This window comes from Delphinus delphis, chromosome 1 (genome assembly GCF_949987515.2).
Source record: "Delphinus delphis chromosome 1, mDelDel1.2, whole genome shotgun sequence".
Classification (NCBI taxonomy): Eukaryota; Metazoa; Chordata; class Mammalia; order Artiodactyla; family Delphinidae; genus Delphinus; species Delphinus delphis.
This window is the reverse complement of record NC_082683.1, coordinates 149,334,183-149,349,181: the sequence shown is the minus strand read 5'-3', so window position 1 is coordinate 149,349,181 and position 14,999 is coordinate 149,334,183. Positions and strand designations below refer to the sequence as shown.

Here is a 14,999-nt window from a genome sequence, read left to right as displayed (position 1 = left end):
CCAGATGTTACTTGCCCATTTATATAGGCATTTGAGAGAGACAATTGGACTTGTTCCTTTAGAAAGCCCTAACATTATTTGATTCCATGCATATATGCAGTGTATATTCTATGCATATACGCACACTAGTATTGCATTACTATCAGTTTCTCCCTTTGTGTTTGTGAACATTTGTTTAATATATTGTATTTAGGTGTTTCTACGTTGGGTGCATTGATATCTATAAATGTTATATCCTCTTCTTAGATTGACCCTTTATTATTAAGTAATGTCCTTCTTTGTCTTTTGTTATAGTATTTGTTTTAAAGTCTCTTTGGTCTGATATGAGTATTGCTATCCCAGCTTTCCTGTTGTTTTCATTTGCATGGAGTATCTTTTTCCATCCCTTCACCTTCAGTCTGTGTATGTTTAGCTCTAGAATGAGTCTCTTTTAGGCAGTATATAAAAGGGGCTTTAAAATTTTTTTTATTCTTTCAGCCACCTATGTCTTTTAATTGGTCCATTTAGTCCATTTACATTTAAAGTGATTATTGATATGAATGTACTTGCTGCTATTTTGTTAATTGTTTTCTGTTTTGTATTGGTTTTTTATAGTAGTTCTTTTTTGTTCCTTTCTTCTTCTCTTAGTCTTTTCCCTTGTGGTTTGATGATTTTCTCTAGTGTTATGTGTTATGATTTTCTCTAGTGTTATATGTTATGATTTTCTCTAGTGTTATGTGTTAAACTGATATATATCTTTTTATTTTAAATTGAGTCACTTAAGTTCAGATGAATTCTAAGAGCACTATATTGTTTCTGCCCCCCCATTCTACATTTTTCACATTAGAGTTTACAACTTTTTATTTTGTTTATCCCTTAAACTACTTATTATAGTTATAGTTGATTTTGCTACTTTTGTCTTTTACCTTTTATACTACTATTTTAAGTGGCAGATCCACTGCCTTTACTATATATTTGCCTTTACCAGTGAGATTTTTTTCTTTCATATATTTTCTTTTCTTTTTTTTTTTTTTTTTTTGGTGGTACACGGGCCTCTCACTGTTGTGGCCTCTTCCATTGCGGAGCACAGGCTCCGGATGCACAGGCTCAGTGGCCATGGCTCAGGGGCCCAGCCGCTCCACAGCATGTGGGATCTTCCTGGACCGGGGCACGAACCCATGTCCCCTGCATCAGCAGGCGGACTCTCAACCACTGTGCCACCAGGGAAGCCCCATATATTTTCTTATTTCTAGTTGTGGCCTTTTCTTTTCTGCTTACAAAAGACCCTTTAACATTTCTTGTAAGGCTGGTTTAGTGGTGATGAACTCCTCTCGTTTTTGCTTGTCTGTAAAACTCTTTATCTCTCCTTCAATTGTGAATGATTCCCTTGCTGGGTAAAGTATTCTTGGTTGTAAGTTTTTTTCCTTTCAGCACTTTAAATACATCTTGCCACTCCCTTCTGGCCTGCAGAATTTCTGCTGAAAAATTATCTGGTAGACTTATAAGGGGTTCTCTTGTACATGACAAGTTGTTTTTCTTTTGCTGTCTTTAAAATTCTCTATCTTTAACTTTTTTCTTTTTTTTTTTTTTTGTGGTATGCGGGCCTCCCACTGCTGTGGCCTCTCCTGTTGCGGAGCACAGGCTCTGGACGCTCAGGCCCAGCGACCATGGCTCACAGACCTAGCCACTCCGCAGCACGTGGGATCTTCCTGGACCGGGGCATGAACCCATGTCCCCCACATCGGCAGGCGGACTCTCAACCACTGCACCACCAGGGAAGCCCACTTTTGTCATTTAAATTATGATAATGTCTTGGTGTGGATCTCTTTTCATTTATCTTGCTTGGGGTTCTCTGTACTTCCTGGACCTGGATATCTGTTTCCTTCCCCAGGTTAGAGAAATTTTTAGCCACTATTTCTTCAAACAAATTTTCTTCCCCTTTATCTTCTCTATTCTCCATTAATGAAAACGTTAGTTTCCTTGATGTTGTGCTAGATGCATCTTAAACTAGCCTCATTAATTTTTTTTTTCTTTTTGCTGTTCTGATTGGGTGATTTCTACTATTCTGTCTTTCAGATCACTTATCCATTCTTCTGTACCACCTAACCTGCTATTGATTCCTTCTAGTGTATTTTATTTTATTTATTGTATTCTTCAGCTCTAACTGGTTCTTTTTTATATTTTCTAACTCTGTGTTATTAAAGTTCTCTCTGTGTTCCTTCACTCTTCTCCTGAGTTCAGTGAGCATCTTTATAATCATTATTTTTTACTCTTTATCAGGTAAATTACTTATCTCTATTTCATTAGGGTTTTTAAAAACAGGGTTTTATTTTATTCTTTCACTGGAAACATATTCCTCTGTCTCTTCATTTTATTTGACTTTCCATGTTTGTGTCTATGAATTAGGCAAAACAGAATGAGCATGGGCTGGGGGATCCTGGCACTCACTGCATTGGGTCTGCCTTTATGGTACAGTTGGAGCTGGAATGGGTGCATGTGGGAGGGGGTCCCAGGGTGCTCTGCCCAAGAACCACCCTGGGGGGATGGCTGGAGCTGGAATGGGTATGGGCTTGGGGTAAGTGTGTCCCAGCAGCAAAGTAAAAGTTGATTCTCATTCATATTGACTTTACTACCTGTCCAGGAAACTCTCTAGGGCAGGTATAATTTAGTTGTTAGTTTAGCAACCATCTCAGCAATCCAGATTGCTTCAATCTTATGATATCAAAATGTGCTTTCACAATCTCTTTAGTAGAGGAAGAGAGAAAATCAAATTGTCCCCTGGCTTTAAGAGCTTTTTTCCTGGAAATGACCACATATCACTTTGCATTTCAGCCTTTTGTCCAAAACTAGTAATGTGTAGATGCTACTCATCCTAAGGGAACTGAGGAATATCACCTTTTGTCTGTGCAGGAAGCAGAACTGGAAATACTGTTTAGCACTTTTCATGTCAACCACATATACCTACAGAGCAAGCAAAACCTATTAAACACCGGAAGTTCAACAGGACAAAGCAAACAGTAATTGAGCAAGAAGAAATATTGTGGCATTGCTAGTTTGCTAATCTAAGGCATCTTCCTTTGCTACTAAGCACCCACACAATATCACTTACTATTCTGACTCAGCACAGGACACAATCAAATTGGGGATAAACGAGCATGATACTGCAAACCGTTTAAAATGCCTGAAGAACTCTCATGAGTTCAGAATGAAGGTGAAGGGCAGGCACTGAAAGGCTTTAACCAAAATGTGCTGAATGTTAGAAAGATAACTCTGGCTGCAGAATGGACAACAATTTGAAGTGGGACAAAACTTAACCCATAGGTACCTGTTGCAACTATCTTGCTAAGTAGTGAAGCTCCTTCAACTGTTGCCATGGCAGTGGGCCTGGAGAGAAATTGAGGAATCCTAGAGGAATTAAAGTGGCAGGACTGACAGGACTTGATGACTGACTGCTGTGGGGTAGGAGGCAGGGGCAATTTGTTCTTTGCTTATGATGGTACAGCTCTCTGATGCCCTGGCTACCTCTGCATCATGACTATCACATCATTACCACTGACCACTGGCCCACCATCAAACTCATCCAGGAGAGCAGGTCATTATAGGAAGAGGTTTTGAGGACCTCAAGATATGTCTTTTTTCCTGGATTATATATGGCTAGTTTTTCTTGGGAAAGTGAAGAAGTTAGTGTTATCCACAATCATCTCACAATAGAACCTACATGATGGGATCTCATTTTACTGAGGCTTTTAAAAGTTGAAAAAAGGGCTTCCCTGGTGGCGCAGTGGTTGAGAGTCCACCTGCCGATGCAGGGGACACGGGTTCGTGCCCCAGTCCGGGAAGATCCCACATGCCGCGGAGCAGCTGGGCCCGTGAGCCATGGCCGCTGAGCCTGCGCATCTGGAGCCTGTGCTCCGCAACGGGAGAGGCCACAACAGTGAGAAGCTCGCGTACCGCAAAAAAAAACCCACAAAAAAGTTGAAAAAAAAAGCATATATATAAATATATATATAACCCATTTGTCTTTTCTTTTGAGTTTTTAGAAATCACTTGTTCTCAGCCAGGGGTTAAAGGTGGAAAAATAATCTCTGGATTTGGACCCACCTATACTTATAAACAGACTATTGTATTTGACTGCAATAAAGGTTATCGTCTCAAGGGCAACAAGTTAATCCATTGTGGAGTTGATAACAGCTGGTATCCTCCTCCTCCCATTTGTGAACTCAGTAAGTATGGGCCATGAAAGAGTTTCAATGTCTGGCATCTAAAGATATCCAGAAATATTGATGGGGACATATTTATATGCCTAAGCCCATTTGAATCACAGTAAAAATTTAAATTTAGATCAATCCCTCAGTTTTTTTCTTGTTGGAAAAAAGAATGATTACACTACACTGTGCAAGGTCATATAACATCACAAAAGGCTGCCACACGCAGTTGTGCACACTACAACCCTAAAGAGAGATGTAGCATTGTAGACATTGTGGATTAGTATGTGTATTTCAATAATTTTCTTGCAGTTGATAGAAAATTGCTTTGTTCTAGCAAAAATCATTATATTATGGTGATTGTTTTAAAAGATATATAGTAAAGTGTCCTGAGGGAAAAATGCCTTTTTCCAACTTGCACAAAATTATTGTATGGACTAACTATGATTCTGATACTTTGAAATTATAAACTCATGTGGATCACTAAAAATTATCTTTTTTAAAAATTAATTTTTATTGGAGTACAGTTGCTTTACAGTATTGTGTTAGTTTCTACTGTACAGAAAAATGAATCAGCCATACATGTATATATATCCTCTCCCTTTTGGACTTCCCTTCCATTCAGGTCACCACAGTGCATTAAGTAGAGTTCCCTGTTAAAAATTATCTTAATGGTAACAATGGTAACTTGGTGCTAGTCTAAGTACATAACAAGAATTAATTCAATGAATTCTGTCCAGAATTGTGGGCACTGTTATTATCCTCATTTTAAGGATGAGAAATCCATTCACAGAGGTTATTTGACATGTCCAGAACAGGCAAATCCATTGAGAGAGAAAGAATTTTAGTGATTTCCAGGGCCTGGGAGGAGGCAAGACTAGGAGGTGACTCCTAACGAGTACAGAGTTTCTTTTTGGGTTGACAAAAATATCCTAAAATTGGATAGGGGTGATGGTTGCACAACTCTGTGGATATAGTAAAAACCATTGGATAGTGTATTTTAAATGTTATGTTATGTGACTTGTGTCTTAATAAAACTTAAAAAAGACCCTTACCCTTGAAGATAAAAATAAAATAAACATCCAACTTGACAGATGTTTCTATTACATTTCCATACTGTGAACCAGTAGCAGCAGCAAAGAGTGAAGAGGACAAGATAAAAGGTTTAGGCTCAGAAGTCACTTTGTGCATGGTTTGTTCTTGCCAAGCCTTTAAATGATAAAGTTTCTGGTGTCATCTGGATAAGGGGAATGACTCTTGTTTATTTTCTCCTATCAACCAGGAAACAAAAGAGTTAGATTTATTTGTCTGCAACATTTCTCCAGTCATATCCACCTAGCAAGCCCAATGCTTCAATTCAGATACCAAACTTTCTGAAGTACAATGAAGAGGAAGAAGAATTCATATTTTGAATAGTTGGCACGACACACAGAAACCACTTGTTAGTGCCCTTAGTAAGAACCTCTCTGGTGCCTTGCACATTTGGGTACATGTCCATGTGTGTTTTCTGGTGTGACTGATTCATCAGCTATGGCAGGCTGGTTCCTGGCTGAATGAGCACATGACACCCTTTGATAGGACAGGCTCATTGATCACTGTTGCATCCCTAGTAAGAGTGTCCTTTTCCCTTGTTCTTCCTTTATGGGCAGATGGCTGTGCTGGCTTACCAAACATCCCCCATGCCACCTGGGTAAGATATGGCTATCAGAAGCCAACAGAAGAGGAAGTGTATGATATTGGGACTGAACTGAGGTACTCCTGCTTTCGTGGCTATAAACCCAAGGCAGATGGGCCCACGACTGTGACTTGTCAGAGAAATTTGGAGTGGACCCCATACATACAATGTGAGGGTGAGTTTCTTTTTTTAAAATTTTTTTGTATATTAAATATTCAGTATGTGATAGGATTTTCCATCTTAAATGAATATAATTTTTTTCCTCAAGATAAATTTAGAATTATACTAATTGAACACAATAGTGAACAATTATTGCCAGAAGGGACCATAAATGTTTTGGAGCTTGAGGAGCTGAGAAATTATAATCTTATCCTGGTTCAGAATCAAATGAGACAAAACACAGAAGTCAAATGTTATGAAGATTAAGTATGAGCTTCATTACTGGTAAAGGTACAATGGAGAATACAGCTCCACCACCGCCCAAGTCGGACCTCCATCACAGCCCTTTCCTCCCCAGTGTAGACTTTGGGGTGCTCGACAGAAGGAAAGTCTGTGAAACAGTCATGAACTCAAGCAGCTGCAAGGTGACTTGTGTCTCATGTCTCTTGAGCCATGAGACTGTGGGCTGAAAGACCTGCCTCTAGAAGACAGACTCTGACCCCTGACCCAGTGCTTTTGCCTCAGTAGGATAGAAAGGAGACTCTCTCTAGTCTCACTTGGGAGTAAGTGAGGGGCTGAAAGATATATGGATGCAATTTTATGGGCCTCAATGGAATTGACAACATGCATTCTTCTACACATCTATCAGACTCTTGCCATTTTAGAGGTAAAGACACTGAGGCCCAGAATACAGAGAACTTTATTCTGTAGATTGGAATTTGAAAAATATGTGAAATGCACAAATAATGAAAAATGGTAACCCACTTATTGAAAGATTGGTCATTTCACATTAGGACTTAAAGTTCCATTGCAGTCGTTCAGACTCATTTTGGGGAAATAGAATGAAAGATTTTAACAATATCACTGAATTAAAATATATTTAGTAAAAGTTATTGCCACCACTTAAATAACAAAGTATTGGAAACAACTGAATTGGAAACAAATGAGTTGGAGTGCTTTAGCAAATCAGGGCCAGGGAGAGCAGACTCAAATTGCCTCTGCTTTCCCAATCTCTCTTCAGTGGTGAGATCTTCTAAAGGTAGAAATTAGACTTTTAGCCATAGGGTCCTCCTCATGGTGATTTTACTAACCATTAGCATTCTTTTATATTTTTTAGAGGCTTGTTGCCCAGTAGTAGAACTGAACAATGGCAGAATCACTCGACTGAGAAAAAGCGACATTGACAATAGCTGTACCTATTTCTATGGAGATCAGGTTTCATATACATGTCATGAGGAATATACACATCATGCTACATGCACAGAAGATGGCACATGGAGTCCCAGAACACCAGAATGTAACCCAGGTAAGAGCTTATGGAAGCATGTTATTTTAGAAGTTTTTCACATCAAAATGATGGAGATTGTTATTTTTTAATTAAAGTGTAGTTGATGTACAATATTATGTAAGTTTCAGGCATACAGCATAGTGATTCACAATGTTGGAAGGTTATGTTCCACTTATAAAAATTGGCTATATTCCCTGTGTTGTACTATATATCCTTGTAGCTTATTTATTTTATACATAGTAGTTTGTACCTTTTAATCCCCTACCCCTATCTTGCCCCTCCTAGCTTCCTTCACCCCACTAGTTTGTTCTCTATATTTGTGAATCTGTTTGTTTTGTTATATTCATTCATTTTATTTTTTAGATTCCACATATAAGTGATAACATAGAGTATTTGTCTTTCTCTGTTTGATTTATTTCACTAAGCATACTACTCTCCAGGTCCATCCAGGTTGTTGCAAATGGCAAAACCTCATTCTTTTTTATGCCTGAGTAATATTCATATATATATATATATACATATATATATATATATATATATATATATATATATATATATATATAACATAGATATAGATACACATCTTTTTCCATTCATCTGTTGGTTGACACTTAGGTTGCTTTCATATCTTGGCTACTGTAAATAATGCTGGTATGAACATTCAAAATGATGGAGATTATTAAGGGAAGTTTTCAAATTAGGTAAAAGAGACATGGGTTGGTTGGCCCTGAGGACACGGTAAGCCCTCACCTGGAGCCCCTGAGAAACTGGTCTCTAGGGGAATCAGTCCAGGATGCTTTTTTGTGTCAAGCATAGGGGTTCCAAGATGGTTGAGTCTGTGAGGGTCAAATACAACAGTCCCCAAGGCAAGGTCATATTCAAGTGTGGAGCAGAAAGTTTTCATTCTTTCAGTCTCTCTGTAAAATGAAAAAACCTCAGTAAATTTGCCTCTAGCCTTGGGAACAGAGTTACAGTTTGGATGTGAAACCACTGCTACAGCCCAACTTAGAGAAGACTGTTGACAAACAAGTTGGAATGGTTCCAATAGCCTACCTTGCAAAACACCTCAGATTTGCAGAATTTCCTTTGTAAAAACAAGGGAGGTGTCGGAGCTTTCCTTTTAGATCAACAGCTTCAAATTCTTAGCATGGAAAATTCAGAGAAGACAGAAGTGGTTCTCCTTGCTTGTGGTTTTTTAATCCTATAATCAACACGCACCTCGGGTTGTTTGAGCTGGCCAAGGACTGCATGAATGGAAGAGGAAAATTAGAATTGTCAAAGGCATAATTTCTCCTATTGGTGATACATGTAAGAAGAAAAGACTCGTCTCTACCCATCACTGAGTTATGCCAGAACTTGCCACTAAGAACTCAAAATGGGTGAAAGGTGATACATGGAAAAGTCTTCAGAAGTATTGGATAGACTGCTAAAGTGCTAAGACACCATCAAGAGACCCTGGCGGCTAGTAGCTGTGATCAACAGCAGGACTCACCTATGCTGGAAAGGCCTGGATGGAAGAGGAAGTGGACTGAACAAAGACAAGATTTTAGTAAAAAAAAAAAAAAAAAAAAAAATCTGCTAAGTGAATGAAAGGATAGAAAATCAGATCTTAGAGATGAATGTCATTCTTCCCATCGCTTTTTGGAGGTTAAGAGTTGGAGTAGTACTAAAGAACAATCTAGAAGCAGGTGAAATTATCAAATTTAAGTTTGATTTCTTCTCTTGGAAATCTACTCTTAGTTCATCTGAAGTGTGTGTGAACTGCAGAAAGGCTCCAATGCTAGAATCTCTTATTCTGCATTTTTACCTAGAAGTTCCTATACCCTGATCAGCTGTGAGTATGTTGATCTCGGAACCCACTGGTTGAAGCATGTGGGCACCCTCCCAGGAAACCTGGTATTATTGTGCTGTTTATGGATCAACAACTTGAACATAGAACAAACTGCTTGGCTTTTGTCCCAGTGTCAAGGATGCTGCTAATACCACAGCATAATAGGGTTTTGGATAGCCTTAAGGACAGACTCCCTCTTTGGATAATGGAAATTAGAACAATGAACTTCACAGGGTGATAAATATTAGTAACTGTTGTGACTTCCATTGAGAAAGAGGAAGTATGACATTGTTTATTCCCTACCATGCCTTTTTCATAATTTGCTTTTATAATGTAAATTTAGAATTTAGGAAATGTGTAAAGCTGGTGTTTTGTTTGATGCTGATGTTTTTTATGTGTGGTACTTTTTAACCCTTAACATTGTTTGTATAATTTGAATGCAACAAATGAACTTGCAGTGAAAGTCCTTTACTACAGCCTCATTCAGTTGGAAAAATGAAATCAAAACAAAGAAAAAAAACCCCCCACATTAGGTAAAAAAGTTCGTATACCCTGAATGATTTTAAGAGTGGATAAGTTTGTTAAAAAATACTGCCCCCTCAGTCCAACTTTCTCTTTTCCCCCACTGTTTGTTCCCATTCTTTTGAACTTCCTGGATTCCTTCTTTTTTCTGAATCAATGAAAAGAGCCCACATCTAAAAGATAAGCTAGACAGTTCAATTATTACCTTTTATTTCTTGGTATTTATTCTTTTTTCTTCTCTTCCTTCTAGTCCATATGGCTTCACCTACAGTATAAAACCTGCCCACATCTAGTGAACCTGCCTTTCTGAGCTTACTTCTTTTCTTCCTTCTCTATCTTCCATATTCTGGAACATCATCATGCCATCTACTTCTTGCTTATTCAGTAGAACTAACATGATGCCATTGATGTTCTGTATCAATATGATATTCTGTGGATGTCCACATGGTCATGATATCTCCAGACTCTATTATGACAGGGACTGGTGAGTTATCATAGCCAAGGTCTTAAAATGCAGATATTTGATCTTGAACCTTCCATGTGTATGCAAACTGTTTGTGACCTTCTTTTCTGATAGGGATGGAAAAGAAGGCCTCTGCTGAATCAGTGGCCTCACTTACTCGAAGACATATTAATCTGCTCTAGCAAAGATACCACATCTGGTACAGTGGCTGCAATAGGGGCTAAAATGCTGTTGGGTTTTCAGTAGCCTACTGGAATTCTCCAGAATCCTAATTTTTGTAGTAGACACACTGGTGAAGTACATGGGGATATGATGACCCCTCCTGCATCTTTAGTTCTTTAAGAGTGGCACAAATTTCTCCTTCTCCCCTACCCTTCAGTACATGATATTTTAAAAAAACTTACCTTCTTTGCCTCCAGGGGGAGGGTATAGGTAGTATCAATGTCTTGTACTTGGCCTTCTTGGATAAGACAGCTCTAACCCCATAGGCCAAGGACCAATGTGGAGGTTGTACCAATGACCCATTTTGTCTATCCCGTTTATACTTTCAAAGATAATGGGGCTTCCCTGGTGGTGCGGTGGTTGAGAGTCCGCCTGCTGATGCAGGGGACACAGGTTCATGCCTCGGTCTGGGAGGATCCCACATGCCACGGAGCGGCTAGGCTCGTGAGCCATGGCTGCTGAGCCTGCACGTCCGGAGCCTGTGCTCTGCAACGGGAGAGGCCACAACAGTGAGAGACCTGTGTACCACAAAAAAAAAAAAAAAAAAGATAATGGAAAAGGCCACCAAATGGCTTAATAGGGGGGCCATGATGGTTCCAGGTATCCATGTCAACTCAAGCTCTATGTTCAATAATCCTTGGATTACTGTGCACCTCTCACCTGTGCACAGTTACCTATGTAAATAGACATAGGTTCTCTTAGAAGACTGGGGCACTCATTGCTGTGTATACTTCCCAAGGTGTTGTAGTATCTTTACTTCTGGAAACTGTCTTTTTTCTTTAGTCGATGATCTCCAGACCTGACAACTGGCACAGGTCCAGAAACTGAACAAAGGATTATAACTTTTTATTGGACCAAATGCCAACAGCCTCCTGATCATCCATCCTTAATTTCTTTCGATGGTACAAATTGAGTCGTATCTGGTTGGCTGCTCATCTATTTTCACCCTTATGAATGCCATGTTCTATTAACCGTATTCCTAACTCTCAGGCACCTCTGGTTGTCTCTCTAACTTGCCACTCATTATGATGATTACATTTACTTAGCTTCTGAAGCATATAAGCACCTCTCAGACTGCGATTGCTAAGAGTGAAATTTGTTCTTTAATGTTCTTCGCATCATCAGCTCTGGCCTTTGATATGGGTGCTCTTCTTGTTAGGATATTCCTTCTGACCTTGGTACCTGTATCCTCCAGGCTTTCCCAGGGAACATAATCATTTGGTGGGGTTTCCAGCATGTGTGTGGTACATCCACTCCAGCATGCTCTCTTCTCTGAGTCACTTAATCTCTCTTTCTACCACGTGCCATGGCAACTCCAGCATTTGAATCTCATTGTCAGCATCATGTTTTCTATGCCTCAAGGAGGCATCTGAGGATAGTACTTGTAGATACTATAGCCTGTCAGTTTAATATTGTACCTGACTTTCCTGGTGCCCTGTTCTATTTAAATTTCTCATGCACTGTTTGTGGAACCTGACAGTGTTCCCTTTCAGAGAGGTACTCAGCACCATGCCACATCTATTATTCCAACCTGCAATCCACTTTTTTTATTCTTTCTATGAGCTCTTTTCTAAAATATTTTAGAAGACAGTAAGTATATTCTTGGGGGGTTGGATGGACAGGCTTGATTGGGAGCAATGAGTCAGAGATTGTGGATTTATTTCGCATCTTTACAGTCTCTCCCAGATGTACATCTCTGCATTTAGCCTGAAATCAGTGGAGTGTACCACTAGTACAATGAGACTTTGGACTGAATTCAGCCTTCATGCCAAAATGGTTCCTAAATAGTGTCAAGTTTAGTGAATTGTCAATAAAATGAAACAAATCTTAAGTGCTTGTCATTCCATCGGAGCCTTTCTAAGGTTCCCCAGCCTCACGCCTACAGAAGGGCAGCATAGGTCCTGGGTTTGGCTAAGTGAACAGATGGGCAGAGAAGATAGAAGGACAGAAGGAAGCCTCCTACAAACCACACAGATTCTGGGAAGTGTTGATATAAGCATTCAACATTCTGACTCTCTTTGATTTTTATGTCTCACTTCAAGATTGCCATTCTCCTCCTGTCATTGCCCATGGACATCATGAAGTAGTCAATCCATTACTTCTATTTAGAAGTGTTGAGGCTACATACAGATGTGATGAAGGGTACACCTTGGTTGGAAAGAACAAACTCTCCTGCTCTTCTTCAGGCTGGTCATCTGAAGCCCCTCAATGTAAAGGTAACTCCAGCTCTCTCTTCAGCTTTGTGTGTGGGGGAACTATCCTGAAAGGCTTGAGAGCACAGTTTCTTCTCTGCCAGAGGCAGCAAAAAAATATTTGATTTGATTTGATTTATTTAAAATACTTACTATATTCTGACAGTACCCAAAGCAAAAAGTACAGAGGGCACAACAGGAACATTAATCTCTCCTACTTCTTTCTCCCAGGTGCAAAATTCAGCCTCTGTGAGGCAGCCCCTATTCTTTGTTTCTTGTATACTTCCAGAAATATTCTACAGTTGGTACATCTTATCTGAGTGTAGTTGTGGCCCATAGCAAAATTGTCATGGAATGTTGGTCTAGCATGAATGTCGACTCCCATGGGATAATTGCAAGCGTCCTGGTGAGGTCACAGGTATTTCCATCACAGCCAGTGCAGGGCACCACCAGCCCAGGACATAGGCATGTTGTGAGTGGGGGACTCCTAGTGTGCCAGCTGTGTGGGGACAAGAGGGGACAAGATCAGGTCTGATTGTTACATGCACACAAGTTTAATATCACTTTGTCATCAACAACCGCAGGGATTATTTGCCACCATTGTTTCCATTGCACACGGGAGGATAATAGGCGAGAGGGAAAATCTTGTATTCAGCATCTTATAGGGATCAAGATACGAGAGGTAGTTGATTTGATAGATGAGGATTTAGGGTCACATGCCCTTTTTATATTCTGTCATGCTATTTAAAATTGTTATGTCCTTGGGCAAGTTACTTAACTTTTCTGTATCTCACTTTCTCCTAGATAAAATAGTGAGACTTAAATAAGATAATCACATAAAGTACTAGCCCAAAGTCTAATACATAGCCAATGCTCAATAAATATGTTAATGAAAATTATTTTTGTTCTCAAGATGAAAGAAAAGGTAAAACAATTAGCAGGACTTCAATATAGTTCATTCGTAGTACCGTAGACTCATATCTTTTTCTTAGATCTACAGATTGCTTAAAATTATGTTCCATTTCAGCTTTGTGTCTGAAACCAGAGATAGAACATGGAAGGTTATCTGTGGATAAGGATGGATATGTTGAACCTGAAACTGTCACTGTCCAGTGTGACTCTCGTTATGGTTTGGTTGGTTCCCAAAATATCACTTGTTCAGAAAACAGAACGTGGTACCCGGAGGTGCCCAAGTGTGAGTGGGTAAGTGGCACAATTCAAGGAAGTTTACAATCTATCAAACCCTAAAATGGGTGTGTCTCACTCAAAGGACTGTCCTGCCAGTAAAGGTGACATCTGACTTGTCAAGATTCATTCATGCAAAGGAACTCTCAATTTTGCCTTGAAGCCCTCTGGTCAGAAAGGAGTGGCAAGTTTTCCTGTTCTCACTTGAGAACAGGGAAAACTGAGCCCCTTTGGAGTGGAGGTTCTCAGATACCTGGGAGTACTGACTCCTTAACTTTACTTTTCTAGGGGATATGGTATACTGTTGTCCCATTTCTGAATGGTCAGCAGAAATAGTCTCTGTTCCCACAGAGGCTTTCTGGGAGGCTGTCTCAGAGCAGAGTTATATTCCTCTGAGGAAGAAGATGGTGGGGTCCAAGGTGTTTTCTTGTTTTCCTGCTCATCCACCAGTTCTGGGTGGGTCTTGGTCCTGAATCTGTAGTCCTGCCTTTGTCAGCATGAACTATGCCCCCTAACAATTGGAAGAGAAGCCTTTTAAGCACACTCATCACATATTTCTCCTTTAGGAGTACCCTGAAGGCTGTGAGCAAGTGGTCAAAGGCAAGAAACTCATGCAGTGTCTCCCAGATCCACAGGAGGTGAGATTGGCCCTGGAGGTGTATAAGCTGTACCTGGAGATTCAAACCCTGGAGCTTCAGAAAGATGAGGCAAAGCAAGCCACTCAGGAGGGTTCACTGTAATGTTTCTCATGAAGGGGAGGAAAATGTGCCTTGCTGCCTTAAATCCAATATGGATCACTTCAGTTAATCACCTTTACCATCTCTTTTACACCATCAATTGTGGTAATAATTATCTAGAAAGGGTAATTGGTTAATATTTAGTGCTTTGATACTGTAGAATTATTGATCATTTTCTGATTCATATTTTTGCTTTTCTGGACACAGAGTACACATTTTATCAATTAAACAATTTACATATCCAACAGTATTTTGTCTTCGTGGTCATTAGGACTCTGTGAAATGAGGTCTGTGAAAAAACCCATACATAAAGTTGATATATTTATTTTACTGTAGGGACCTTGGACATATGAACATGGGTTCACACCAATACATTTCCATGGATTGCCTTTACTCCACAGTTCACATGTACAAGTCACTCAGGTGTTCAGTATTTAGATTAAACATCAATACACCCCAAAAGCCTTGTCCGTTGTCCCCCATTTGAAGCAGTCACGCCCTTTTCTAAACCCCCATGCACTTGACCTCTGCCTCACTAATG

The 14,999-nt window shown here is 39.7% G+C and overlaps 1 protein-coding gene across 4 annotated transcripts in view; it reads left to right on the top strand.

Annotated features, from left to right (window-relative positions):
• Positions 1 to 14,703, top strand: part of LOC132413448 (C4b-binding protein alpha chain) — a 40,651-nt gene extending 25,948 nt beyond the window's left edge. For all 4 annotated transcript variants that reach the window (XM_059995462.1, XM_059995461.1, XM_059995463.1 and 1 more), the window contains 6 exons: positions 4,020 to 4,202; positions 5,834 to 6,034; positions 7,136 to 7,324; positions 12,387 to 12,560; positions 13,564 to 13,739; positions 14,288 to 14,703. In XM_059995462.1, coding sequence (XP_059851445.1) covers positions 4,020 to 4,202; positions 5,834 to 6,034; positions 7,136 to 7,324; positions 12,387 to 12,560; positions 13,564 to 13,739; positions 14,288 to 14,461 — 1,097 coding nt within the window. In that variant the 3' untranslated portion in view covers positions 14,462 to 14,703. The remainder of the gene's footprint in view (positions 1 to 4,019; positions 4,203 to 5,833; positions 6,035 to 7,135; positions 7,325 to 12,386; positions 12,561 to 13,563; positions 13,740 to 14,287) is intronic.
• Positions 14,704 to 14,999: the final 296 nt, after the last annotated feature.